The sequence below is a fragment of the Gymnodraco acuticeps genome, unplaced genomic scaffold (assembly GCF_902827175.1).
Source record: "Gymnodraco acuticeps unplaced genomic scaffold, fGymAcu1.1, whole genome shotgun sequence".
Taxonomy (NCBI): Eukaryota; Metazoa; Chordata; class Actinopteri; order Perciformes; family Bathydraconidae; genus Gymnodraco; species Gymnodraco acuticeps.
The window spans coordinates 1641225-1668071 of NW_022989778.1; the positions used below are offsets into that span (position 1 = coordinate 1641225).

General features: G+C 41.9%; 1 protein-coding gene across 1 annotated transcript; it reads left to right on the top strand.

Annotated features, from left to right (window-relative positions):
* Positions 1-613: 613 nt before the first annotated feature.
* On the top strand, positions 614-25907 carry fntb (farnesyltransferase, CAAX box, beta). Its single transcript, XM_034220919.1, has 12 exons — positions 614-1006; positions 2132-2196; positions 5834-5906; positions 6693-6784; positions 8797-8943; positions 11600-11683; positions 13510-13596; positions 13743-13872; positions 21029-21161; positions 22589-22700; positions 23459-23573; positions 25540-25907. Exons 1-12 carry the CDS (start codon positions 908-910, stop codon positions 25669-25671), a joined length of 1269 nt encoding a protein of 422 aa, XP_034076810.1. The 5' UTR covers positions 614-907; the 3' UTR covers positions 25672-25907.
* The last annotated feature ends 940 nt before the right edge of the window (positions 25908-26847 follow it).

Sequence of the window (26847 nt, forward strand, 5' to 3'; positions counted from 1 at the left end):
TATTTAATCAATTATCATATTTAATCATTATCATATTTTGGATCATTAATCTGAAACGTCAAAGTAACTGAGCCATTACATCATTGTAGTGGAGCAGAAGTATACGACACACACACACACACACACACACACACACACACACACTGTATTTAGTAAAGTGCATTATAAAGAAAATGTGTCATATATACAATTAGTATTTAAGGCCTTAAAACATTATTTAAAATAGTGGCTATTCAAATAATGGTACCTGAAATAATGTATCCTGATGATTCAGGTGTTGCAATAAGACGATGGTTTTCAAAGAAGCCATGAGATATGTGATATGAGACTTCAGGGCCCCTAATGTTCTGGGGCTGCATAACACTTAAATGTTGTGTCTGGTTGACAGTCATAAGTTTCCAAATATATGAAAACAGATATTTTTATTGAAGTGAAAGGTTTGTTACTTTTGGGAGCAACTTTAAGCTTTTAATTTGAAGGATAAGTCAAACTACTTCCGGTGCTAGTTTGTTGTTACTTGATGCAGATCAACGGAAGAACTACCGCGTGTGGTGGCATTGCTTCTTTCGACGTCAATTTAACAACACCAATAGCAGAATATGAATGAAACAGAACGGGACACGAACATTGGCTCACCCATAATTTAATAATATTTAATAAAACTCACATGAAACACTTACAAGCGGCTGTGTGTGTTACTTTGCTGTCTCTCGCACTACAGTGACAGACGGAGGTTTTTGTTCCCTTGGAGTCGCCGTAGCTGGCGCTCGCGCAGTTTCCGCCCCCCTGCAACCTGAGCAGGAAGTGAGCGGAGCCAACTGACACTAAACTATCAAAACAAACCTACAGCATCGTTTTTTAAAACGTGCAGCATCCCCTGCAGCTGACGGATCCTATCACCATCATCATGGACGGTGTACCGACGCCTCTGCGGTGCTTCAATGAGTATCATTCCGCAGAAATGCTGGTGGATGACGGGGTGGAGACGGTGACTTCAGTGGAGCAGGTGAGCACAGATTAGCTCCGTAAACTAATGTGGCTAATGCTAATGCTGCAGCTACTGAGTGTCACATCAATTAAACTCTCAGACACTTAATTTCTGTACTCTTGCTTTCATCGGCCCATCGTTTAGACAAATGATCGGAGCCTGCTTTCCAGTTAGCAAGCCTTTAAGTAGCTAGCATTGAACCTTAATGAGATTATGCATTCATTCAGTTAGCTCTTAACTAAGTAACTTAGACAGTTAAACCTGAGTACCCCCACACCTATAGATATTCGTAAATTAACCTCAGAGGTGAAAAAAGTACTCAGATATTGTACATAAGCAAAAGTAGAAGTATCAGATTGTAGGGATACTCTGTTACAAGTAAAAGTCATGCATCAAAATGTTACTCAAGTAAAAGGACAAAAGGATTAGCATCAACATATTCTTAATGTGCCTACGAGCATAATGCATACAAGTCAAAGTATGCTTTATGCAAATTTGCCCATTTCAGAATAATATAAATAAGGGTGCAGTTAATTTGAATTGCTTTGTATACTGCAGGGTGAATGTTGTGAATGTTACTCCAGGTGCAACTAACGTCTTATTTAGTAACTAACTAAAGGTACAAAATAAATGAATTGTAGAGTAGACGTACAAAGTAGCAAGTAAAGTCCCTCAAATGTGTACTTAAGTACAGTACTTGAGTACATCTACTTAGTTACTTTACAGCACTGATTAACCTTACAGATATGTCATGGTCTTGATCTATCGTTAGTGTGTGGTTATATTCATCCAGGACAGTAGCAATTAAGAGACCCCTGAAACCAAAGTGACATTCCAGTTGAACTAATAAAGGTCAAAAACAGGATTACCATAAATATGATTGTGTTAACCTTTCATATTTATAAGGGGGTGCATGTTGTCAAACATCTGTTGAGGTTAGCTCAACAGCTCATTTGCATCCATCAGCTGATTAGTACCAACATACTGCCAAAAAAGTTGAATGTAATAATATTAATTATAATATTAAGGTTTTTAAACTGTAAGTAGTGTTTATCATGCATGCTTTTTATATTATTTCTCTCACAATGACCTTTATATTGACTGTTTTCACTCTCCTCCTTCCACTACTTTTCTTTGCCCCAGAAAAAGGTGGAACGCAGCATTAAAGAAGTCGTCAGTGTTTACAAGCAAATGCACAGCTTACCACAGTAAGTATCTAGAAAAGAAAAGTGTTTGTGCAGCTTCAGCTGACGTTTCTTAATTAACAGCGATTAGGTTTGGTTTTAATGCTTTTCCATTAGGTCTCAGTTCTTTTTACATCAGTGGTTGTGACGATGTTATTCACTGCTTACTGCAGGGGTGTCAAACTCAATTTCATCGTGGGCCACATTAGCATCATGGTTGCACTCAAAGGGCCGGTTGTGACTTTCAATCTCAATCTTTATTTATTTATATTGTACATTTAAAACAACCTCAGTTGACCAAAGTGCTGTACAGAGAACAAATATAAAATAACACAATGGGAGTAAAATAATAAAACAATAATAAAAAATAAGATAAAAAGCACAATAACTAGAAACACATGTTAACACATACAAATATCAAAATGTTATGTTCAACTAGTGTTAAAAGCCAGTTCAAAACTTTAAGACTATATATAAATGCATATATAAATATATCATACATATAAAATAATGTATTATATTACATCATTGCCTCTGCATTGGATTATTATTGGATAGGGTAATAACTTCATAACTAACTAAGTCTGAAAGCAGAAGTCTGGGGCAAAACATTGCAAATCTCTTCAGTGTGCATGTCAAAAAATGAGATGGATTGTGGGACATGTAGTTTATGGACAACGTGCTTCTGTAAAGTGGCATTCAACCGTATAATAAACTAATAAACTATACATATTATATTCTTTGCAAGCTCTTGCGGGCCACATCAAATATAGTCGCGGGCCGGATTTGGCCCCCGGGCCTTTAGTTTGACACCGCTGACTTACTGCTTATTGAGATATAACTGACATCTAACAAGAAAGTATTTTTAAGGACATATTCCTTTAGAAAAACTTTGCCCTGCAGATATTATTTTAAAATCTTATATATTATAATATATGTATTATAAAATAACCTAAAGAACATCCAAGCCATTGTTGTTCTTTAATGGATTGATATCATAAATATTAAGTATGAAGTATTGTATTGCATGATTTGCACTTTTAAATGTTGTTTTACTTTACAATTTAAATGCTAAATCAGTAGAGTACATGTTTTAAGAGATTCAGAACTGGCTTGTCTGCTTGTATAGAAAGGAAATTAAGTTGCTTTTCTGTAGTAGTAGGATAGTAGTACAACAAATGAGGGAAATCAGGACACAAAATTGGCCTGACCTGAACTCAGTAAATCATAAAAAACATTTATAAATACATTAAAAAAAACCTGCCCTTTTAAAACCAGCAGTATTTAATTGGTCAGATAATTTGTGGCTTTAGTTACGATCATTAATCACAGGACTCATAATATTGAATACACTGGCTGCCATTAGAGCCGTGCTCATTGGTTGTTTGTATCTCCCCCACCTGCTGTTAGCCTGTAGCGCCGGCTGCACGGTGATGTATGGCGGCTGTTTTCTAATTGGTTTGTGGATCAGCCCACATACTTTGCTGCTGCTATCAGCTGTCATCAGCCTCTTCCTAGTGGGGTGACTCTCATTTCATTTCTATGACAACTGCGTGGACCTGCATCACAGCCAAAGGGAAAATGTACTCCAAGTAAATAAGCAGTATTTCTCAGTAGAGGTCATGCAAGTAGAGATAATGTGTTTCTGTGTGGCGTGGACTCTGAGTTACAGAGGGTTAGTTTTCATCTTTTTTGGATTGTAGTTATATGAAAAGGTTATGAGGTTAATTTCAGACATAACACATGAAAGCAAAGCGTCCAGGCTCTGGTTATTTCCTGACATTGTATCAGTTTAATCAGGAATGTACTGATGTGTTTTTTTTGTACATGTAACTAATATTTTCCACCCACATCTGCCAGATCAAATATGGATTATCATGAGAATCTTACAAAAATAAACACTGGGGCAAAACAGACTTTATTTCAAGTCTTTTAAAACAAAGCAGTTGGTAATTATTGTGTTTTTTGTAATAAACTGGTATAATAAAAACAAAAGTCATTAAAAAAGTAACAAAGCAACTGTTTCGTGCCTTTTTAAAGTAAATTTTTTTTGTAGTACTTAAGCACTTTAATAGTTTTCTTGCATTTAAATTAACAATAATTTACTTTAATACACGGGCATTTTTGGCTCTGCCTTTTTACATTCTAGGTAGATCATAAATGTTTCCGTAAATAAAAGAAAATGTTGTCTTATTTGTGAATTTACTATCCAGGAAATGTAAAGTCAGAAATGCTAGGGCAGGGATCTGTGAAATACTCTGTGTGTGTGTGTGTGTGTGTGTGTGTGTGTGTGTGTGTGTGTGTGTGTGTGTGTGTGTGTGTGTGTGTGTGTGTGTGTGTGTGTGTGGTGTGTGTGTGTGTGTGTGTGTGTGTGTGTGTGTGTGTGTGTGTGTGTGTGTGTGTGTGTGTGTGTGTGTGTGGTGTGTGTGTGTGTGTGTGTGTGTGTGTGTGTGTGTGTGTGTGTGTGTGTGTGTGTGTGTGTGTGTGTGTGTGTGTGTGTGTGTGTGTGTGTCAGATGAAAGCTACTGAGGAGCACGCTGACATTATAATGATAAAAGAGAACAGTGTGTGACTTTTCTATCTATTGCTCCCTGCGTGGGATCAACAAAGTGTTCTTTTATTTTTATTTCATGTTTGTTTTTATAAATGCGTTTATATGATAGATGGATGTATGCCACATAACAATAACCCAGGCGAGACAGCAGTTCTGAAATTGAAGTGTGTTGGATTTTATATTCCTTTTTCCTTTTTGTTCCTAATCATCATTTCCATCAAATATTTACATGTATTCTTTTTATGTTGAATTTTGAATAGATAATATTTCTAAAAAGCCTTGTGAGCGGAGGGAACATTATGTGTTAGAAACTGAACATAAACATTAATGAACCGTTTATCATTTTGTGTTATGACTTAAACATGATATTCAAAATAGAAAAACTAGTGTGTCCAAGAAGAGCATTTCTACAACGATAGTGAATTGGAATGTTGCTGCGTATCACAGCGCACTGAGATTTTTGACAAATTGTAAAGCACTTACGCATTAATGTACCCTGTATACCAAGGCGGTTATGCCATCACTTACCGTACGGAGGCTCAGTCACTGGTACTTTTTCATTTACAAAGCCATGTTGGATAAACTACCATCTTATATCTGCTCCCTGATCTCTCTGCGAATTGAAAGTACTTATTGCCTGAGATCGCATGCTGTGGTTTTATTAAATGTGCCAAGTGCTAGGACTGTCTTAGGGAAGAAAGCTTTTAGATGTGCAGCTCCACTAACATGGAACAGTCTGCAAAAAGAATGGAAAATTACCAAGCTAGTACCACTACATGTTTTTAAAGCTCGGTTGGATGCTACAAAATCAGATGCTGTTGGTACCTGTACTTGTGGTTAAATATGTAAATTGTAATCCCTGTACATTTTGCTGTATGATGTCCTTTTGTTGTTCTGTTGTTTATGTTTTCTTGTGGAACCTACTGCTGCAGGTCTCCCTTGCAAAAGAGATCATTGATCTCAATGGGATTTCACCTGGATAAATAAAGGTTTTGAATTGAATTGAATTGGAAGTGAATATGTTGTAGGTGTTTCTTAAATATCTGTTTTAACATTTTCTGCTGCCTATTTCTAATGTATCTTTCTGTCCTTTGTTTTTGTCTTCAGGCCAACGTTGCTGCGGGAACAACACTACCAATATCTCAAGAAGGGCTTACGTCACTTATCAGATGCTTATGAGGTACCGTGTTACACCTGCTAACTACATGTTTATGGATATTTGTTAACCCTGTGACACATACAGTACATCCTCTTCACTTGATCTCCTGTGTAACTCTCACTGCCTCTGGATGATTATCTCCCTGCTTTAAATAGAAATACCATTGTATTCCCCCCACTCTCAGGAAGGTCGCCTCTCTTTTTGTGTGTCACTCTCTCCTGAAAAATAGAGAGGAAAGCATTCGTTGTCAGTAACACATTGTTCTGACCTCAAACTGTTTATTTTGATTGACAGCACGGTGCTTATCTCTGCGTAAACATCGCAGCACTGTTGGAAAAGGAAATTAGAAGCTGAGTCATGATATAATGTAAGAAAAACAACACAAAAGACATCAAGTCACTGTTTATTTTCTCATCGTATATTTACCCAACACTGAGAATAAGCAGTGTGATAGTTTTGCTCCTGAAGGCCCGCCCTCTGCTGCTCTGTTTCCTCTCGTCTCCGTCCGACTGACTGATCTTGTTTATTGCTATAATTGTGTGTGTGTGTGTGTGTGTGTGTGTGTGTGTGTGTGTGTGTGTGTGTGTGTGTGTGTGTGTGTGTGTGTGTGTGTGTGTGTGTGTGTGTGTGTGTGTGTGTGTGTGTGTGTGTGTGTGTGTGTGTGTGTGTGTGTGTGTGTGTGTGTGTGTGTGTGTTGTGTGTGTGGTGTGTGTGTGTGTGTGTGTGTGTGTGTGTGTGTGTGTGTGTGTGTGTGTGTGTGTGTGTGTGTGTGTGTGTGTGTGTGTGTGTGTGTGTGTGTGTGTGTAGTGTCTGGATGCCAGCAGACCGTGGCTGTGCTTCTGGATTCTTCACAGTCTGGAGTTACTGGAGGAGCCCATTCCTACTGCTGTCGCCTCAGAGTGGGTCACACACACACACACACACTCTCTCTACAGCAAGATTAATACTGAGAGGCACTGCCAAATGCTTTTTGTTATTTATCACCCTTGCATAAAGCAGTTCCCATAATTAGTAGTGATCAAATGCTGCTGCAATGCAAACACTTGGATAATGAACTGCAGCAGCTACTCATAAACTCATTGTACGACATGCTATTAATTGTTGTTTATTGTGTCATAATAAAGTAATGCAATATGCATGCAAGTGATTTTTTTATTGCACACTTCAGAAACGAGGCAGTTCAAAGTGCTTTACGTTAAGAAAATAATCAAGATGAAATGCAGAAATAACAACAAGAAATTCATCTTAAAACTAAAAACGTCATTGGTGCAAACATATTATTATACTGTGCATGAACACACACCAGTCATGACAAAATAACCTGTTCCAGTAAAACGAATGTCTTCTTTCCGAAGCTTAATAAATCAAATATGGCTCTAAAACCCCACCAAGACAATCCTCAGAGATTCAGAGCACACTTTTACAAAAATAAATACCTTAAATGATCCTATAATGACCAATAATCCATGTGTGAATCCATTTTCCCCAAGCCAGGATTGACATTTGTTTGGGTTGTGCTGTTAAATCATTTCCTGCCTTTCTAGAAATAACTGCTCATCTGTAATTAAACCCCCATAGGATTGAATACTCATGTAAGAGTAAGAGTCCATTCATGTTTTTCCTCCAATCATAATGGCCCCTAATTTTGATTGGACAAGCGAGTGTATCATTTTAGAAATGTTTGTGCAGCAGTAACTTTAAACGCTGATGCTTTTATTGCCACCGAAATGTCATTTGATTAAATTACTGCCAGTCCAAACTAACACTCCCGGGGCCACGGCCATGCCAGGCTGCCAGCCCACGCGCTCATTACGACTGAGAGGCGTGCCAACACACCGGATGGCACTGCCCTGCGCTCACACACACACACACACACACTCGCAGAGAAACACACAGGCCCTGTTTGAGGATTCATAACAATACAGCAGATTGCTTTCTCCATCCCATGAAATGCACACTGTTCTCAGGTCAGTGCTGGCCAAAGTTAACGTGGCGTTCTCGTCCAACTCACTTGGCTCACGACAGTTTTGTGATTTCTCTCCATGGCTGAGGATAAAGAGGACATTTATGAGGGAAGCAGCTCAGTGCACAGAGGCTGGAAAGATATTAAACAGTGGGTCAGATGCCCAGTGCCACGTCAGCTCTAGAGTCTGCTGACTGAGACGTAGATAGCAACTGTGTGTGTTTTAATGTGAGGAAAAGCTGTATCTCCATGTTAGGGTATAAGTCGACAAGTGTTGGCATTTGTTTTCGAATCTTAAAGGACATTCTTAATCTATTTTCATATTATTTTCGAGTGTCACTCTGCTAAAGTAGATACACACTGGGTTCTGACCCAAATGGAAAGGGAGCAGACCCATTACTTAAGAACATAATCATATTTAGCTGTTCTTTCAGTATAAGTAGGAAAAGGTCCGGATTCAATCTTCAACATTTCCTTGAACAAGCTCATGTTTTCTTATTTGTTACATCTTTTCAATCTCAATCTCAATCTCAATCTTTATTTATAGCACATTTAAAGCAACCTCAGTTGACCAAAGTGCTGTACAGGGAATACATACAATATCAAATAACACAATGGGAGTCAAATAATAAAACAATAATTTAAAAACATGATAAAAAAGCACAATAACTAGAAACATATACATACAAATGTAAAAATGTTATGTTCAACTATTATTAAAGGTCAACTACACTGACAGGAATTGTGCAGCAAAAGAAATAAGAATAGCAGGCATGTATGCTTTGTCTTCCGCTCTATCTCCATGGTTACAGTTTCATAACCAGTGCAGATGCATTAATCAAATATGCAAGAAGCACTTCCTGTTTTTGTTGACTAATAATTCATTTCAGTGTCGTTGTTATAGTGTCTGTCTGTGTGTGTAAGTACAATTATTCTCCCTCTCTCCAGTGTGTGTCAGTTTCTGTCTCGCTGTCAGAGCCCGACGGGGGGGTTCTCCGGGGGTCCGGGCCAACACGCCCACCTGGCCCCGACCTACGCTGCGGTCAACGCCCTCTGCATCATCGGCACAGAGGAGTCCTACAACATTATAGACAGGTACCGTCACCCCACTGCCTTTGTACCACACCAAGGGGAACATAGCACACAGGAGAGTTTCTGTTGAAGCAGAACTCAGTTCACTCGTCTGTTATAAAACTCCTTCTAATGGCGCATTTCCACTGCAGCGGGTAGCCCCGTTTAAGCGTCCTTAATCGTCCTCAAGCGGCCAGGCCAGTTTTTGGTGGCCTTTCCATATAGCGTAGCACCGGCTAGCGGGTACTTTTTCCCTCTTTTTCCGGCCCCATCAAATCGTGGTTCTATCAGGCCAGGGCCAGGGCTGAACTAGTGACGTCAACACTCTCGACTGCTGATTGGTCAGAGAGAATCGTCACAAGATCGCGCGCTTGCTGTGATCACTTTCCTTCTTGCTGTGATTGTCACTGTCACTACCCGATCCGTCCCCCTGCCCGATCGGTACTGCGCATGTGCGAGATGGTCCGCCATATTGGACAACTCCGGACGGCAACCCAAGATGGACACTTGACACAGTGGCTTTTAGCAAAGCTCAAAAAGAAAAACCGAGAGAGATCAGTTATTGTTATTACAACATGACTTCACTATTATTTTACAAGTCTTTTTATTGGGTTCTATTATTTGGGGTTAAGTACATTGTCAGAATAAGTGAGGAATGAATTTAACTTCTGTTAGACAGCCATATGCCATACATTTTTGCACACATTCACAGTAAATATGTATTCATCAGTATGATAGCTGTCTAACAGAAGTTAAATCCATTTCTCACTTATTCTGACAATGTGCTTAACCCCAAATAAAAGAACCCAATAAAAAGAGTTGTTAAATAATAGTGAAGTCACGTTGTAATAACAATAACTCATCTCTCGGTTTTTCTTTTTGAGCTTTGCTAAAAGCCACTGTGTCAAGTGTCCATCTTGGGTTGCCGTCCGGACTTCCAGACCATCTCGCACATGCGCAGTACCGATCGGGCAGGGGGACGGATCGGGTAGAGACAGTCACTTGTCACTACCCGATCTGCAGCTCAGCCCGATCTGCAGTGCGCATGTGCGAGATGGTCCGCCATATTTGACAACTCCGTACGGCAACCCAAGAAGGACACTTGACACAGTGGCTTTTGGCAAAGCTCAACAAGAAAACTCGAGAGGGATGAGTTATTGTTATTACAACATGACTTCACTATTATTTAACAACTCTTTTTATTGGGTTATTTTATTTGGGGTTAAGCACATTGTCAGAATAAGTGAGGAATTAATTTAACTTCTGTTAGACAGCTATCATACTGAATAAATATTTACTGTGAATGTATGCACAAATGTATGGCATATGGCTGTCTAACAGAAGTTACATTAATTTCTCACTTATTCTGACAATGTACTTAACCCCAAATAAAAGAACCCAATAAAAAGAGTTGTTAAATAATAGTGAAGTCACGTTGTAATAACAATAACTCATCTCTCTCTCGTTTTATTTTTGAGCTTTGCTAAAAGCCACTGTGTCAAGTGTCCTACTTGGGTTGCCGTCCGGAGTTGTCCAATATGGCGGACCATCTCGCACATGCGCAGTACCGATCGGGCAGGGGGACGGATCGGGTAGTGACAGTGATAACAAGCCACACACCAAGAAACAAGTAAACGATCGCTTCCACATCCTCCATTGTAGTATAGTAGTATTCGTTTATTAGTCCCCAAGGGGAAAATGGGTTGCAGCACATCAGAGGCATTTAAAAAAGTTAAGACAATACATCACTGACAACAACATAGACACAGATAAAAACAAACAGACATAAGAAAACCAGATATCGGCAGACATGACAAGGGGCCTATAGGCCCTCATTTGCGAAATAGGGGGGACAGTGTGTTTTGTGAGTTGTGTCGCATTGAAGATGACGCCACTGCAGTTTTACCCAGCGTCGCTCCGCCCAAAAAGCACCGCCCTTTATTATTATATTTTTTAAACGGCATCCTGTAAGTTGCGCTGACAGGCGACACAGAGGTCCACAGTGTACCCCCCCCCGTTGACGGTTCACGAGCGCGTCCATAGTATCTCTCCCCTCATTAAAAAAATCCCCACTACACCACTGCCTATGACTCACAGAGCATCACATAAGGACACTGTAGGAGAGAGATAACACCATATACTCCACATAGTAGAATATACACAACACTGTTTGTATCAACGCCCCCTGAAGGTATCACTGGGTTTTTATACTGTGGTCACATGCCTGCCTCTATACTATAAATAGAATAATAAGTGCCAGTATAATATTTGAAATTCATGTATTTATTTCAGCCTTTAAACCCCTTTCAATATAATGTCTTATTAAAAGTACTAATATTTCGGTTATAGCAGCATGTTAGAATTATCATGATGATGTTATAATTTAATAAATACCTTATTTAACTTTTTAACGTTTGTGTTGACATGAATTCTGACTCATATTTTTTTTGCATTTATATCAATCTTTTGATGTATCATTTGTCAATTGTATTCATAACGTGCAGCACTTACTCTGACTTTCCTTCCTCCCCTCTGTTCTGTCTCTCCTTTCATCCCCTCTCCTTTCATCCCCTCTCCTTTACTCTATATATTATTCGCTCTTCTCGTCCCCATACATCTCCTCCTCCTCTTCTTCTTTGAACCCCCCCCCTCTCTCTCCTCCTGTGCTGACCCTCTCCAGGAAGAAGCTCTTAGATTTCCTACTGTCAGTGAAGCAGCCAAATGGCTCGTTTGTGATGCACGTTGGAGGAGAGGTGGATATCAGGTGAGAACATACCCCCCACCCTCTGTTCTCCCTCCTCTCTTCATCATCTCTTATTCAGGCCCCACACAGAAACATCCAGAAGTCACAGCCATAAGAGACACGATTAGGAGCATGTTTAATATCCGCAGTGCTATTTTATATTGTGAGTTTTTACATTTTACTGAAGCATATTTAGTGTATTCACCAAAAAGTAGGAGATACATTTTTATTTCACTTCCCTTTGGTGTTAATAGAAAAGAGGCGAAATACCCACATCTCTGGTGTGTGTGTGTGTGTGTGTGTGTGTGTGTGTGTGTGTGTGGTGTGTGTGTGTGTGTGTGTGTGTGTGTGTGTGTGTGTGTGTGTGTGTGTGTGTGTGTGTGTGTGTGTGTGTGTGTGTGTGTGTGTGTGTGTGTGTGTGTGTGTGTGTGTGTGTGTGTGATGTGTGTGTGTGTTGTGTGTGTGTGTGTGTGTGTGTGTGTGTGTGTGTGTGTGTGTGTGTGTGTGTGTGTGGTGTGTGTGTGTGTGTGTGTGTGTGTGTGTGTGTGTGTGTGTGAGAATCTCCTCTGTGTGGTGGCGGGTGTTTTTAATAAGCAGCTTTGAGGGATCATCTTCTGCAAAAAAAAAGTCAAAGCTACTTTTTCACTCTCAGAGGAAACTGTGTTCCGTTTCCAACCAATGAACGTTCTGCTGTCATTCTGTATTATTTAAACACCCTTTATCGTAACTGTGCATGCAGTGAGAGAAAGAAAAAAAGCCCTGACTGACTTTTAAAGGGGTTTATTAGCCTATGAAGCAGGGGGTTTGCTCTAACCCACTTAAGGATAGGGTTTATTGATATTCAATCATTTTCTTATTGTCAACAAATCCCATGAAAGCACCAAAACCAGGAATACATTGATCCAGCCATTGATTGTGCATCCAAAGCCTTATGTAGCTTATTCCTCTGTGCCATAGACCTCCATTGTCAAAAAACCTCTTCGTCGATTCATCGATAGCTCTAAATAGTCCCGTTAAATGCAATATTTAGTTCTACTTTAGTGACGTATGAACGCTTCTGGACCCAGCTGTCTTAGGGAATAACTAATGCCTTCTTTTTTTGAAATGGAACTATTTATTTGCGACCCTTTTCTTTGTTTTTAAAGATTTAACTCGGTATTATCAAATGGGCTTGGGAGTGCCACAGAGAGGGATGGGTTGCATCTCTTCAGGAGATTTGTTGACAATTAAAACATTGAACAGCAACATATTTAAAAGACAAACATGATGAAGTGTATCTCGACGTACATATACAGTGTATAGGTGGATTGGTTAGCTCACTGGGAAGGCAGATATTTAAGGATAAAACCTTTAAAATCTATTGATAAAACTAGTGTTAAGGCATCTTTTTGTGACTATCTAAAATGCTCTGAACACGCTGAAACCAATCATGACTTGTCGTACAAACCTAGTCTGAAAGTCAGCTAAAATAACAACTTTCCTTTATTTTAATAAATAGCCCAATGTCAGGTAGACGTCACTGAGCATACCCAGACTATAACAACACTGATTATGCCGTCAGGAATAAGCTATGTCAAGGTTTAACAAACATAAATAAGATGTATTAGTTGGATAAAGTCATTGTTGTTTCTGCGCTCTTCAAGGGATGTCATGATAATATAAAAAAGATATACATTCTTAAAGCAGAGGAAGACAAAAGCCCAAACTACTTTACAGTATGACAGATAATGTTATATTTGGCCTGCTGGCAGTCTAAAAATGCAAAGCGTTGGATGATGTTCTGAGTGGAGGCGGACTTCCTGCCCACCCACTCCTCTCGTTGTTGATGTGTGTTTCTCTTTTTAAAGGAGTGCGTATTGTGCAGCTTCTGTAGCGACGCTCACAAACATCCTCACACCCAAACTGTTCGAGGACACGGCCACCTGGATCCTCAGGTACACCCTGACCCCACACACACACACACACACACACACACACACACACACACACACACACACAGCCTGTTGATGAATTATTAATGAGTGTTTTGAGCCTCCATAAAGCAGGCAGTGTTTTATGGTGTGTGTTTGATTTCCTCCAGTTGTCAGAACTGGGAGGGGGGTCTGAGTGGGGTCCCGGGGTTGGAGGCTCACGGCGGGTACACCTTCTGCGGCACGGCGGCCCTCGTCATCCTGGGAAAAGAACATATGCTGGATCTTAAAGCATTGCTGGTGAGAAAACCTGACATTTAGTTGGTTATTCAACAAAAGAAACTCATATTTAAATAACATAAAAACAGGATAACGTGGTTCGGCTCGGCTCGGGTCCTAAAGTCTAAAAGAGATCCTATCATTTGCAACAGAGCCTTTGTGCTGCAGATATATCCTTTTTATTGGCTGCTGATAACTGTGAGGGCCACGGAACAAGATGTCATTGTGAAAGTGAAAATGCAGGCCAATTTAAGCGTGATATATTACACAGCTGTGGTCTGTTTAGCTTATCAGACTTTGTCCTACATCTTCGATTACTTTCCTTTAATTGTGTTTTCAAAAGCATTTCCTGTCTCATAAAAGTATTTAGAGACGTAGCTGGAAGCAATACGGTGACATTTTTTCATTTGAGTTGTTTATACAGCCACCAGGCGCTTGGCATACAAGAGGACAAAAAGTCCCTATTAGCTTTCTGACGGAGGCTTCTGCTGGGATCCTGCGTTGATCCCTGTAGGGCAGTGTTTCTCAAACCTTTTCATACCAAGGACCACTTAACCAATAAAAAAACACTCGCGGACCACCTAACTCCACAAATATCCAAAATCGCATCGTTTTTCTAGAACAGATTACAAATCGCCTGAAAATGGTACAAACAAGTGGCAGCAAGTGTGATGAAGGTGTTGTGCTGGGCTATATCATGCCATCGAAAGTTTAGCTCGCTCCATTGCGGAGATATTCCCGCGAGAGTGCGGAAAACTTAAATGTATTTATTTATTTCAAATGTGAAATGTTACCAATATACTCGCTGACCACTAGGGGGCGCTCACGGACCACCAGTGGTCCGCGGACCACACTTTGAGAAGCACTGCGGGAAATCCTCGTCATTTGCCTGCTTGCAGAGAGGGAAGAGGTCAGGACAGCAGCCATGATGGAGCTTTAGTTTGGGTAGAGATGTGTTCAGGGACTCGGTTTAATGACACAATGCTTAAGGTCATTGGGAAAATACAAAAGAGATCCAGTAGTGTTTACAGTAATCTGAAGCTCTTTTGTTTTCACCTCTCTTATTAAAAGGAGAAACATCTTGTGTTCGGTCAGGTGCTTTAGTTCCTTCAGCAAGTCTCTTTTTTAACTCTAAATATCAGGATATCTGAATCAGATATCCTTCATTGGAGTCACAACGAGGACATTACAGAAAAGGGGAAGGTGCAGATAAGAGGCAAGATACATGAGTAGACTAACATATTAAATAAAGAAGCATACGTTGGTAAAATCAAATAAGTACATTGCATTACATTACATGTCATTTGTTAGACGCTTTTATCCAAAGCAACTTACATACATTCAGTACTGTGGACAATCCCCACAGGAGCAATTTGGGGTGAAGTGTCTTGCCCAGGAACACAACGACATGCTGACTGCAGTGGGACTCGAACTTGCTATCCCCTGAATCCAAGTCCAGCACACTATTAAAAAACATTGAAAAAGAAGTTAGGGAACATAGATGAAATAGTGAACACTGAACAGGCATCCATCCATCCATCTTCTCCCGCTTATCCGTGGTCGGGTCTCGGGGGTAGCAGTTCCAGCAGAGAGCCCCAAACTTTCATTTCCCTGGCGACATCAACCAGCTCTGACTGGGGGATCCCAAGGCGCTCCCAGGCCAGCGAAGAGATATAATCCCTCCACCTGGTCCTAGGTCTACCCCTTGGTCTCTTCCCAGCTGGACGTGCCTGGAACACCTCCCTAGGGAGGCGCCCAGGTGGCATCCTAACTAGGTGCCCGAACCACCTCAACTGGCTCCTTTCGACGTGAAGGAGGCAGTATTACATTAAAAACATTTTTAATAAAATACATTTATAAATGTAAAACAGTCTTGTTACATTCAAGGGATTCAAGTAAGGGGGAAAAGACGAGCTGCAGCACAGGCAGTATGAGAATAATAAGGCACTTTTTGAAAATTAAAGCAAGTAAACATAGAGGCAAAAAACACAAATGAACCTGAAAATGAGCAGGATATGTCCTCTATAAACCATACAAATTGTTTATATTGCACAAGGAAGTGAAATGCCCCCCCCCCCCACGGTATCATACTGTCGCTGTTGTTCTGCATATATTTCAACTATGTGGCAATGAAAGGACATTTGTATATGACAACCTCACAGGTTTGTATAATATCCTGTATCAAAGAACCCCCCCCCCCCAGTAAGCATCTGTCTCAGAGGTTTGGCCTGAGTGTGATTGGAGCAGAGACGGTGTTTGTAAAGGTTGTAAGATGACACCACGATATCTACAGCAGCATGACTCACTCCGACACTGCACCACAACTCAGTCAGGTTTTAAAGTACTGATGGAAAATAGTCTTCAACACTTTGAACCTCAAGGCCTGCTAGATATTCAGTGGTTCCAGCTTCTTCAAATTAGTACTTGCTGTCTTTCTGTTTTCTATAATTATCAATCAAATATATTTTGGTTTTGGTCTGAAGAAAATAGATTTGGAAGACCATAACCTGTATTAGCAATAACCCCTTTTTAAATGTACCATCTCTTTAATATAATATAAGCCCTAATACACAAAACTTAAATAGATTTGAGTAATAAGACTGTTCCCAAAGTATAGCATAAAAAATGATAATGTATTCCTAGATTACACTTCAAAAGAGATATTGTAATAGAGATGTATATTGATCTCATCGGGAGACACGTCTGAAAACATCTGCATCTTAAAATAACACATCTGTCCCTGAAGAATCTAGTCTCTGTTTACAGTAGCACAATAATGATGGTTTTAACAAAGGGATGAGATCTTTTATCCGTCGTTTTCTTATTGAAACTATGCATAATGTCGTCCTTTATGGAGTGATGCATAAACCACTTCAGGTTTCATCTCTGAATCAAATGGTTAATCCTCTAAGTTAAAGAAAAGATTCATGGTGACTCTTAGATTGATATGGCCTTGTTGTGTTTTTCTTTTTACGCTGGTGAATAATGTAGTGGTGAACGCTTTCTCCTTAAGATCGTATACAGCGAGTGTTAAAACCCTGAAAGTCACAGTTTCATCCATCCATCTTCTCCCGCTTATCCGTGATCGGGTCGCGGGGGTAGCAGTTCCAGCAGAGAGCCCCAAACTTTCTTTTCCCTGGCGACATCAACCAGCTCTGACTGGGGGATCCCAAGGCGCTCCCAGGCCAGCGAAGAGATATAATCCCTCCACCTGGTCCTAGGTCTACCCCTTGGTCTCTTCCCAGCTGGACGTGCCTGGAACACCTCCCTAGGGAGGCGCCCAGGTGGCATCCTAACTAGGTGCCCGAACCACCTCAACTGGCTCCTTTCGACGCGAAGGAGGAGCGGCTCAACTCCGAGTCCCTCCCTGATGACCGAACTTCTCACCTTATCCCTAAGGGAGACACCAGCCACCCTGCGGAGAAAACCCATCTCGGCCGCTTGTATCCGCGATCTCGTTCTTTCGGTCATGACCCATCCTTCATGACCATAGGTGAGGGTAGGAACGAAAATGGCCCGGAAGACCGAGAGCTTTGCCTTCTGGCTCAGCTCCCTTTTCGTCACAACGGTGCGGTAAAGCGACTGCAGTACCGCTCCCCGCTGCTCCGATTCTCCGGCCCATCTCACGCTCCATTGTTCCCTCACTCGAGAACAAGACCCCGAGATACTTGAACTCCTTCACTTGGGGTAAGGACTCATTCCCTACCTGGAGTGGACAGTCCATCGGTTTCCTGCTGAGAACCATGGCCTCAGATTTGGAGGTGCTGATCCTCATCCCAGCCGCTTCACACTCGGTTGCGAACCGATCCAGTGAGTGCTGAAGGTCGCAGACCGATGAAGCCATCAGAACCACATCATCTGCAAAAAGCAGTGGTGCAATCCTTAGTCCACCGAACTGCAGACCCCCTCCCCCATGACTACGCCTCGAAATCCGATCCATGTATATTACAAACAGGATTGGTGACAAAGCGCAGCCCTGGCGGAGGCCAACCCTCACCGGAAATGGGTCCGACTTACTGCCGAGGACCCGGACACAGCTCTCGCTTTGGGAGTACAGAGATTGGATGGCCCTGAGTAGAGAACCCCCTCACCCCATACTCCCGCAGCACCTCCCACAGTAACTCCCTGGGAACTCGGTCATACGCCTTCTCCAAGTCTACAAAACACATGTAGACCGGATAAGCGTACTCCCAGGCCCCCTCCAGGATCCTTGCGAGAGTAAAAAGCTGATCCGTCGTTCCACGACCAGGACGGAATCCGCATTGTTCCTCCTCAATCTGAGGTTCGACAATCGGCCTGACCCTCCTTTCGAGTACCTTAGAGTAAACTTTCCCGGGGAGGCTGAGTAGTGTGATGCCTCTGTAATTGGCACACACCCTCTGATCCCCCTTTTTAAATAGGGGAACCACCACCCCGGTCTGCCACTCCTTCGGTACTGTTTCCGACTTCCACGCAACGTTGATGAGACGTGTCAACCATGACAGTCCCTCAACACCCAGAGCCTTCAGCATTTCCGGGCGGATCTCATCCACCCCCGGGGCTTTGCCACTGTGGAGTTGTTTGACGACCTCAGTGACCTCCCCCCGGGAGATTGGTGTTGATCCCCCGTCATACTCCAGCTCTGCCTCTAACATAGAGGGCGGAGTTGTCGGGTTCAGGAGTTCCTCAAAGTGTTCCTTCCAACGCCCTAACACTCCATCAGTTGAGGTCAACAACGTCCCATCCTTACTGTACACAGCTTGGATGGTTCCCTGCTTCCCCCTCCTGAGGTGTCGGACAGTTTTCCAGAACAACTTTGGTGCCGCCCGAAAGTCCTTCTCCATGTCTTCTCCGAACTTCTCCCACACCCGCTGCTTTGCCTCGGCCACGGATGAGGCTGCTGCCCTTCGGGCCTGTCGGTACCTTGCAACTGCCTCGGGAGTCCCCCGGGATAACAAATCCCTGAAGGCCTCCTTCTTCAGTCGGACGGCTTCCCTGACCACCGGTGTCCACCAGGAGGTTCGAGGGTTACCGCCCCTTGAGGCACCTAGGACCTTGAGACCACAGCTCCCCGCCGCGGCTTCGGCAATAGAGGCTTTGAACACCGACCACTCTGGTTCAATGTCCCCAACCTCCACAGGAATGCCCGAAAAGCTCCGCCGGAGGTGTGAGTTGAAGGCCTCCTGAACTTGGGCCTCCTCCAGACGTTCCCAGTTCACCCGAACTACACGTTTGGGCTTACCAGGTCTATCCAGAGGCTTCCCTCGCCACTCGACCCAACTCACCACCAGATGGTGATCAGTTGACAACTCCGCCCCTCTCTTTACCCGAGTGTCCAAAACATACGGCCTCAGGTCCGATGATACGATAACGAAATCGATCATGGACCTTCTGCCTAGGGTGCTCTGGTACCACGTACACTTATGAGCATCCTTATGTTCGAACATGGTGTTTGTTATGGCCAATCCATGACTAGCACAGAAGTCCAGTAACAAACCACCACTCCGGTTCAGATCAGGGGGGCCGTTCCTCCCAATCACGCCCCTCCAAGTGTCTCCATCATTGCCCACATGTGCGTTGAAGTCTCCCAGCAAGATTAAAGAGTCCCCTTCAGGAGCCCCATACAGGACTCTTTCCAGGGTCTCCAAGAAGGCCGTATACTCTGAACTGCTGTTGGGTGCATAAGCACACACAACAGTCAGAGTTTTCCCCCCCATAACCCGCAGGCGTAGGGAGGCGACCCTCTCGTCCACTGGGGTAAACTCCAACAACGAAGCACCTAACCGGGGACTTGTGAGTATCCCCACACCCGCCCGGCGCCTCACACCTTGAGCAACTCCGGAGAAGAATAGAGTCCAACCCCTATCCAGAAGTAAGGTTCCAGAGCCGACGCTGTGCGTAGAGGTGAGCCCAACCAGATCCAACTGGTAACGCTCCACCTCCCGCACAAGCTCCGGCTCCTTCCCCCCCAGAGAGGTGACGTTCCACGTCCCCAAAGCCAGCTTCTGTCGCCCGGGTCTGGTCCGTCGAGACCCTCCGCTTTCACTGCCACCCTTCTGGCAGCGCACCCGACCCCATTGATGTTTCCCGTAGGTGGTGGGCCCGCGGGACGGAGAAGCGGAGGTGTTGCCCACGTTGCCTTTTCGGGCTGGGCCCGGCCGGGCTCCGTGGCAAGCCCGGCCACCAGACGCTCGCCGACGAGTCCTCCTTCTGGGCCTGGCTCCAGAAGGGGACCCCGGGCTTCCTCCGGGCCGGGTATCCTCACTTCTTGTATCGTCTTTCATGAGGTCTTTTGAACAGTCACAGTTTGAAGAGTAAAAAGGTATAAATGTCACTGCAATGAATTCATCAATGTCAGGTGCTTCAGTTGAACATGAGACGTTTCAAGAGAACATGATCACATGTGGAGTATAGAGAGGAGGAAGCAGGATAATACCCACAGCATCACACGGATCGAATAAAGACGGTACTAAACTAAACAGGATGACGCATTTATGGTGAAGATCAAAGTTCATTTCAGGTCAAATGCCTTTTATCAAGTTTCATATTGACTTCATGAAGAGATAGGTGAGCACATTACAGCTAAATAACTATTTGAAAGTCTCATTCAAATGTTTTACACCGTGCACAAAATGTTTGAAGGCTACAGTGAACTGAGTTCAAAGTGTGTTTCCTCTGTATTTCATGTGGTGTAGCTATCTGCAGAAACATGTGTTTGTAACATTGAGTACACTTTACTGGCTCAGCTGCCCCCCCCCCCTCTGTGGTAAATGTTCCTTTCTTTCCTCACTGAAAACACTCAGATTTATTTTTGAATAATTTCTCAAATGAATTTCTGAACGAGCATTAATAAGCTTAACGTTGTCCTCCATGTTCCTCCAAGGATTAAAAGCCCCAGCTGGTATTAAACCCAATATTTCCTAGTTACTAAATCAAAGCTGAGCAAGACTGGATGTACACCAATTATTAGTTTCCATGGCAGCGATATTCCAATTTACATTTTTCATCGTGTTGACCTTGTGTAGCTTCAGCTCTGGAAATGATCAGGTTATACAACTTTCCAGGCTTTTTTTTTATTTGCTTACCAACTCATTATATCCATGTTACTGATTATGTTCAATCTAAAATATTATTATTTGGTATCTGTATTTCTCCTTAATGATTGTATTAAATGTGTTTTCTCCTGTTTCCTCCTCAGCGGTGGGTGGTGAGCAGACAGATGAGATTTGAGGGGGGGTTTCAGGGCCGCAGCAACAAGCTGGTGGACGGCTGTTACTCTTTCTGGCAGGCTGGACTCCTGCCGCTGCTGCACAGAGCCTTGTTCAAAGAAGGTACTGTTAATGTGTCAAGCACCTGAGGCTGGAAACATATTCTTTAAAGGTCACCTATTAGGCAAAATCCACTTGTTCATGTCTCTTCTACATCAACATGTGTCCCCTCTGCGTAAAGAGACTCTGAAAGTTTCAGGAACAAAGATTCTCTCTCTTTTTGTCCTGATCCATTTCTATAAAAACCTGTCTGAAAATGAGCTGATCAGATTTTGGCCACAATATGATGTCATAACGATTTCTTGTCTTGTGTCACCATTAGCCAATCAGCAACCAAGGTAACCCCCCCCCCCACCTTATCACCTGAATCTCCTCTAGAGCACCATTGTGTTCTTCTTAACCAAATCTCTCTCAGAGGGGCGTGGGGAGTGGCTCCTTATTTTCATCTAAAGTAACAGACACAGAATCAGCACTTTGGAAACAGGGCTGAAACAGAGGGGATTATGGGTAATGCTACAATGATCTGTTTGGTGTTTGGAGCCAAACACTTCAGAGACATGTTCTGTATATATCTGAGACCTATAATATATTGATGAAAAACAGTATAATAGGGGAACTTTAATATCTGCGAAAACACACAGACTGGACGCAAACAATGTTGACAACCTTTGTAAACTTGACCAGTAATTGCATTTATTTTAACCTAAAAAATGTACTTATGAAAATATGTAATTAAGTGTATCTTGATAAAACACAGTCTGATTGCAGTATGTTATTAATCATTCATTATACTTCCTCCCTTAAGAGTCAACTCAATATTGATTTCATTATCCCCACTAACATGTAGAGAAAAAATGGCCTGGTTTGAAAATGTTCCCTAAAGCCGACAGAAAACATTAATGACAACATGTGATTTTTATTACAGTAAACTAGGAAAACTGTGCCGGTCTTTTAAATAATAATACGCCTGCAACCGGTTAACTCACTGATCAGTACAGATGCTTCACAGAGTTATTAGGGAATTGATTTCTGCTTCACGGAATAATTGTCAGTGTAGTAATGCAGGCTAATCACTTCCAGTTTCTCACACAACAAAGGTAATTTTTCAACAGACTTCTTAAGGACATCATTTAAAAAACACTGCTTATCACAAATGCTGTGATTGCAGATTATAACATGCATCATGGAATAGTAGTAAGGATTACACTCGGGAAAAAATTGCAAGTAAGCTTCTAATAAAGTGTCCTGTCTCAGTCAGCACATTAAAGGAATTATTAAAAAAAATTAACTATAGAATGTTTGCACTGAAAATGGCTTTTATTTTTTATTTTATTGAAATGTATTTTTTACATTTCCCCCTCATTCACTCATCAAATCTCTGGTTTAATTTGATTCATTTTTTTTAATATTTCATGTTTTTCTAATGTATTTAGTAATTGTTTTGAGAGAGTGAGAGTGATGGGTCTAAAGTGAGAGTCGTGTGTTTCCAGGAGAGTCGGAGCTGAGTCGGCAGCGCTGGATGTTCGAGCAGCAGGCCCTGCAGGAGTACATCCTGCTCTGCTGTCAGAACCCCGGGGGGGGGCTGGTGGATAAACCGGGCAAGTGAGTACCACCATCTGGACACACACACACACACACACACACACACACACACACACACACACATTAAAGGTAACTTATTATGCAAAATCCACTTCTTCATGTCTCTTCTACATCAACATGTGTCCCCTCTGTGGAAAGAGATTCTGAAAGTTTCAGGAACAAAGATTCTCTCACTTTCTGTCCTGATCCATTTCTATAAAAACCTGTCTGAAAATGAGTTGATCAGATTTTGGCCACTTTATGATGTCATAACGATGTTTTGGCTTGTGTCACCATTAGCCAATCACCAACCAAGGTAACCCCCCCCCCCCCCCCCACCTTATCACCTGAATCTCCTCCTAGAGCACCATTGTGTTCTTTTAAGGCTCCGAAGCGCGCAGTTCACACGCGTGCTCCACTAGCACCCCCCCCCCCATCTCCTCCAAATCGTGCACGTTCCGTTTTGTCCTGTGGCACCGCCGATGTCGGGAAAGCGATCTTCAATACTCCGAAAATAATCCCACCAGTCTCCTTTGCCCCTCCAACAGAGGGATGTCCTTGTCCTTTTTCCTTTTCGTCATTTCAAGCGATAAAAACTCTCGATCTGAGCTGAATAAGGGCGTCAAATGACGGCAAGACGCCCCCCTGGCGGAAACGCTGCTGAGAACGATAATATATTGATGAAAAACAGTATAATAGGTGACCTTTAAGGCCGGTGGCAGCACATACACAGTGAAATGTGGTTCACGTGGTTTTTACTCCTGTCTCCATGTTTCCAGATCCAGAGACTTTTACCACACGTGTTACTGCCTGAGCGGGCTCTCCATAGCGCAGCACTTTGGGAACATGGACCTCCACCACGAGATGATCCTCGGCGAGGAGGAGAACAGATTGGTGAGGAGGGGGGGGGAGACACAGCTGAACAAAGGGGGATTTAATCAGAGATGGATCGTTTACTTTCACGGATAAATCGTTTTTTTTACAAGGAATAAAATAGGGTTAACTGCTGAAGACATCTCCGTTATTATGGTCATATCTTTTTCATCAGTTTCTTAAGAAAATGAAACACAGGTGTAGTTGAAGTCATTTAACGACCATGTTATACTTCATTGTTTTCTGGCACAGGATTCCCTAAGCTAAAATACTTAACATTATATGTTATATAAATGTAGTGTTATGTATTGGCTATAGGCTGGGTTTTTTCTTGCTATATATTTGATCCAAGCTTGCTTTTGCATCATTACCCATTTTTCATTAACTCCATCTTGATTTTCTGCTAGCTTGTACTTTTCATGCTCCGTTTAATTGCAGCAGGTGGAGTTTTAAGGAAACGTTGGACAATTCGCAAGTGTCTCTTGTTTGGAATAACTGGTTTATAACACTGTTAAAGCTGAGCAGACAGCGGTGCAGTGTAAATCTAAAACGTCCTTCATCTAGCACAGTACTTTGCTGAATCATTCTTGGACTTGTTAAGCCAATCTAGGAACAGTTTAGGCTCATGAGGAATTATGAAATCTATCTGTCAAGTTGTCCACGAAGCATCAGCATTATTCAGGCTTCTTATGGTTATTCTATTTATTACAAAACAACATGATTATCAGTTTTGACAATGTAATAGTTAAGGTCCTTGAAAATGAAAAGTAAATGTAACCTTAATGAAAACGTTTAATTGAGTCTCAGCAACGCCTCGATGTGCCCATGTGGTACATTATGAAACTATTAGCTTCTTTTATCTGCCATGTTGTGCAGTACAGTAACACGCATGTATTCAACAGAGCGGGGCACTGTTCCTCATTTCTACCCTTTTGATTTAATGACATGCCTCTTATCTTTAAGTGACGGTCTATGGGTTCACTTCCTGATCAGGGTACATTTGAATGCAGATACAAAATGAGAAGCACCGACGGTGGGGGTGTTGAAAATAAGACGGCATGTGGTTTCTCGGTGGCGCCGTCAGTGGGTTTATTTTCTTGCTTCCTGTTGTTACTGGCAACAACAGTGCGTTGAGTCTTCCCCTGTATGCATACGTATATCACCTCTTAGATTATAATACAGATTCAAATGAAGCAGCCAAACAGAAACTCAACAGTGGGTTTGGTGTTATTCTGTCTCTGAGCATTAAAATCTTCTTATTTCTTTTGTAATTGGTGTCGTGTTGATTTAACTTTGGAACGTTTTGAGGTGGCATTCGACTGCGTTGCACCGTTTGTCTCCTACCACAAACTAGAGTTGACAAAACACAGAGGAGCAGTTGCATTTCATTTAAGGATGTTGTAATGAATTGCATTGTTTATCGGATGTTCTTGCAATTCTGTTCACTCAGTTTTTTATTTATATTTGAGGGATTATTTTCATTCATAAACACAGAACCATTTAGATACATCTTAATAGAGTGCAGAAGCTTAAGATATATTTAGTTTCATTCTGAACTAAGACATTGTTATAAGTAACACCGAAATTCTACAACAACCAAACCAGATTCATTTAAGCTTTCGAAAAATTGCAAAAATCGGCCTTAAATGTATATATACGTAAGTGTTTAAATGCACATTATGATACAGTTACATTTCTTTCTCTCTCTCACTCTCAATTTGCTTTATTGGCATGACTGTCAGGTGAACAATATTGCCAAAGCGTCAAGGATAATACAATTCAATAGTGAAATGAATACAATTCATTCATAAAACAATATATTACAAAACCGCAAGTATCAAATGTAAAAAGAAAGAAAGACACATGAAGTAGAGGAGTGATCAGAAGGCAGAGTGAGCTGTGAGGAGATGAACAGCTGTTATGTGTTGTTGTGCTACTTCTATGGTTCATATTTCTCGCTCTCTCTCTCTCTCTCACTCTCTCTCAGGCTCCCACTCATCCAGTTTACAACATTTGTCCAGAGAAGGTTTCCAAAGCCCTGCAGCACTTCCACCAGCTGCCACTTCCCGATGACAGCAGACAGGCCGGCCCCCCTGCTCCAGACCACCTTCAGTCCTAGCCCCTCCTCCTCAGTGGTGACGTCACTGTGTGTGAGCTCTGGGGATCGAACCAGCACTCCGGTCTGACGGACGGTCGATCCTCAGCAGGGCCGAGCGCTGGAGTTTAGGAGGAGTTTCCTGAGTGAAGCTCCAGTTTAGCCTTCAGATGATGCTTCGCTTGCAATGCCTAATGTTTTCATTCTTTGAAATAAAAGTGGAACTTGGTGTCAGTATGACCCGAGTTAATGAAACTTTATACAGCGTGTTTTATGACTGGTGTTATAGCATGTGCTACATCTTCAGATAAATCATTACTTAAAAGTCAGATAGGAGAGATTAAATGACACGTGCCTGTACAATTAATACAGACAATATTCATATCTGAGGAGATAGATTTAAAGTGCAAAATGCACTTTTTTATGTCTTTTATACATACATGTGTCCCCGGCAAGGGCGCCGGAAGCGGGGGGGCTAGGGGGCCATTGGCCCCCCCACTTTTCAGCCCTGCCCCACATTTTCGCAGCAGCAGATTTTTTTTTTCCTTTTCAGTCTTTATTTCGAACAGATTCAAAAATAACAAATAACAAATGTGAAAAACAGAATACCGTATTGTTATAATACAGTATTTATCCATTCATGGTAATATTTGTATATTCAACAAAAAAAGTCTACATATTAATAATAATAATAAATCATATGTGTCCGAAAGGGAGTAGGAGGAAGCAAATGCTTATTAATTCCCACCCCTTACTTGATCAATGATTGTCCTTTAAATCATTATGCAAGTTATTCCTACTTAGATTTACACGTATACATACATATACAATAATTTCTCGTCTTCAATCACCTTTCTTCATTCTCATATTTTTCCAAAAAAGTGTTTCTGTACATCCTTTTAAACTGAATTATGCTTGTGCTTTGTTTTAACTCCTGCTCCAAACCATTCCATAAAATCACCCCACAGATTGTTAAACTCATACTTCTCAGAGTTGTTCTGACCTTGAGTTGTTTAAAATGTAGATTTCCTCTCAAATGATACCCACCCTCTCTGTCTATGAACAGTGTTTTTAATTTCCTAGGAAGTAGATTATGTCTGGCTCTGTACATGATTTGTGCCGTTTTAAATTTAACCAGATGAATGAACTTCAATATGTGTGACTTCAAAAATAATACATTAGTGTGTTCAAGATATCCAA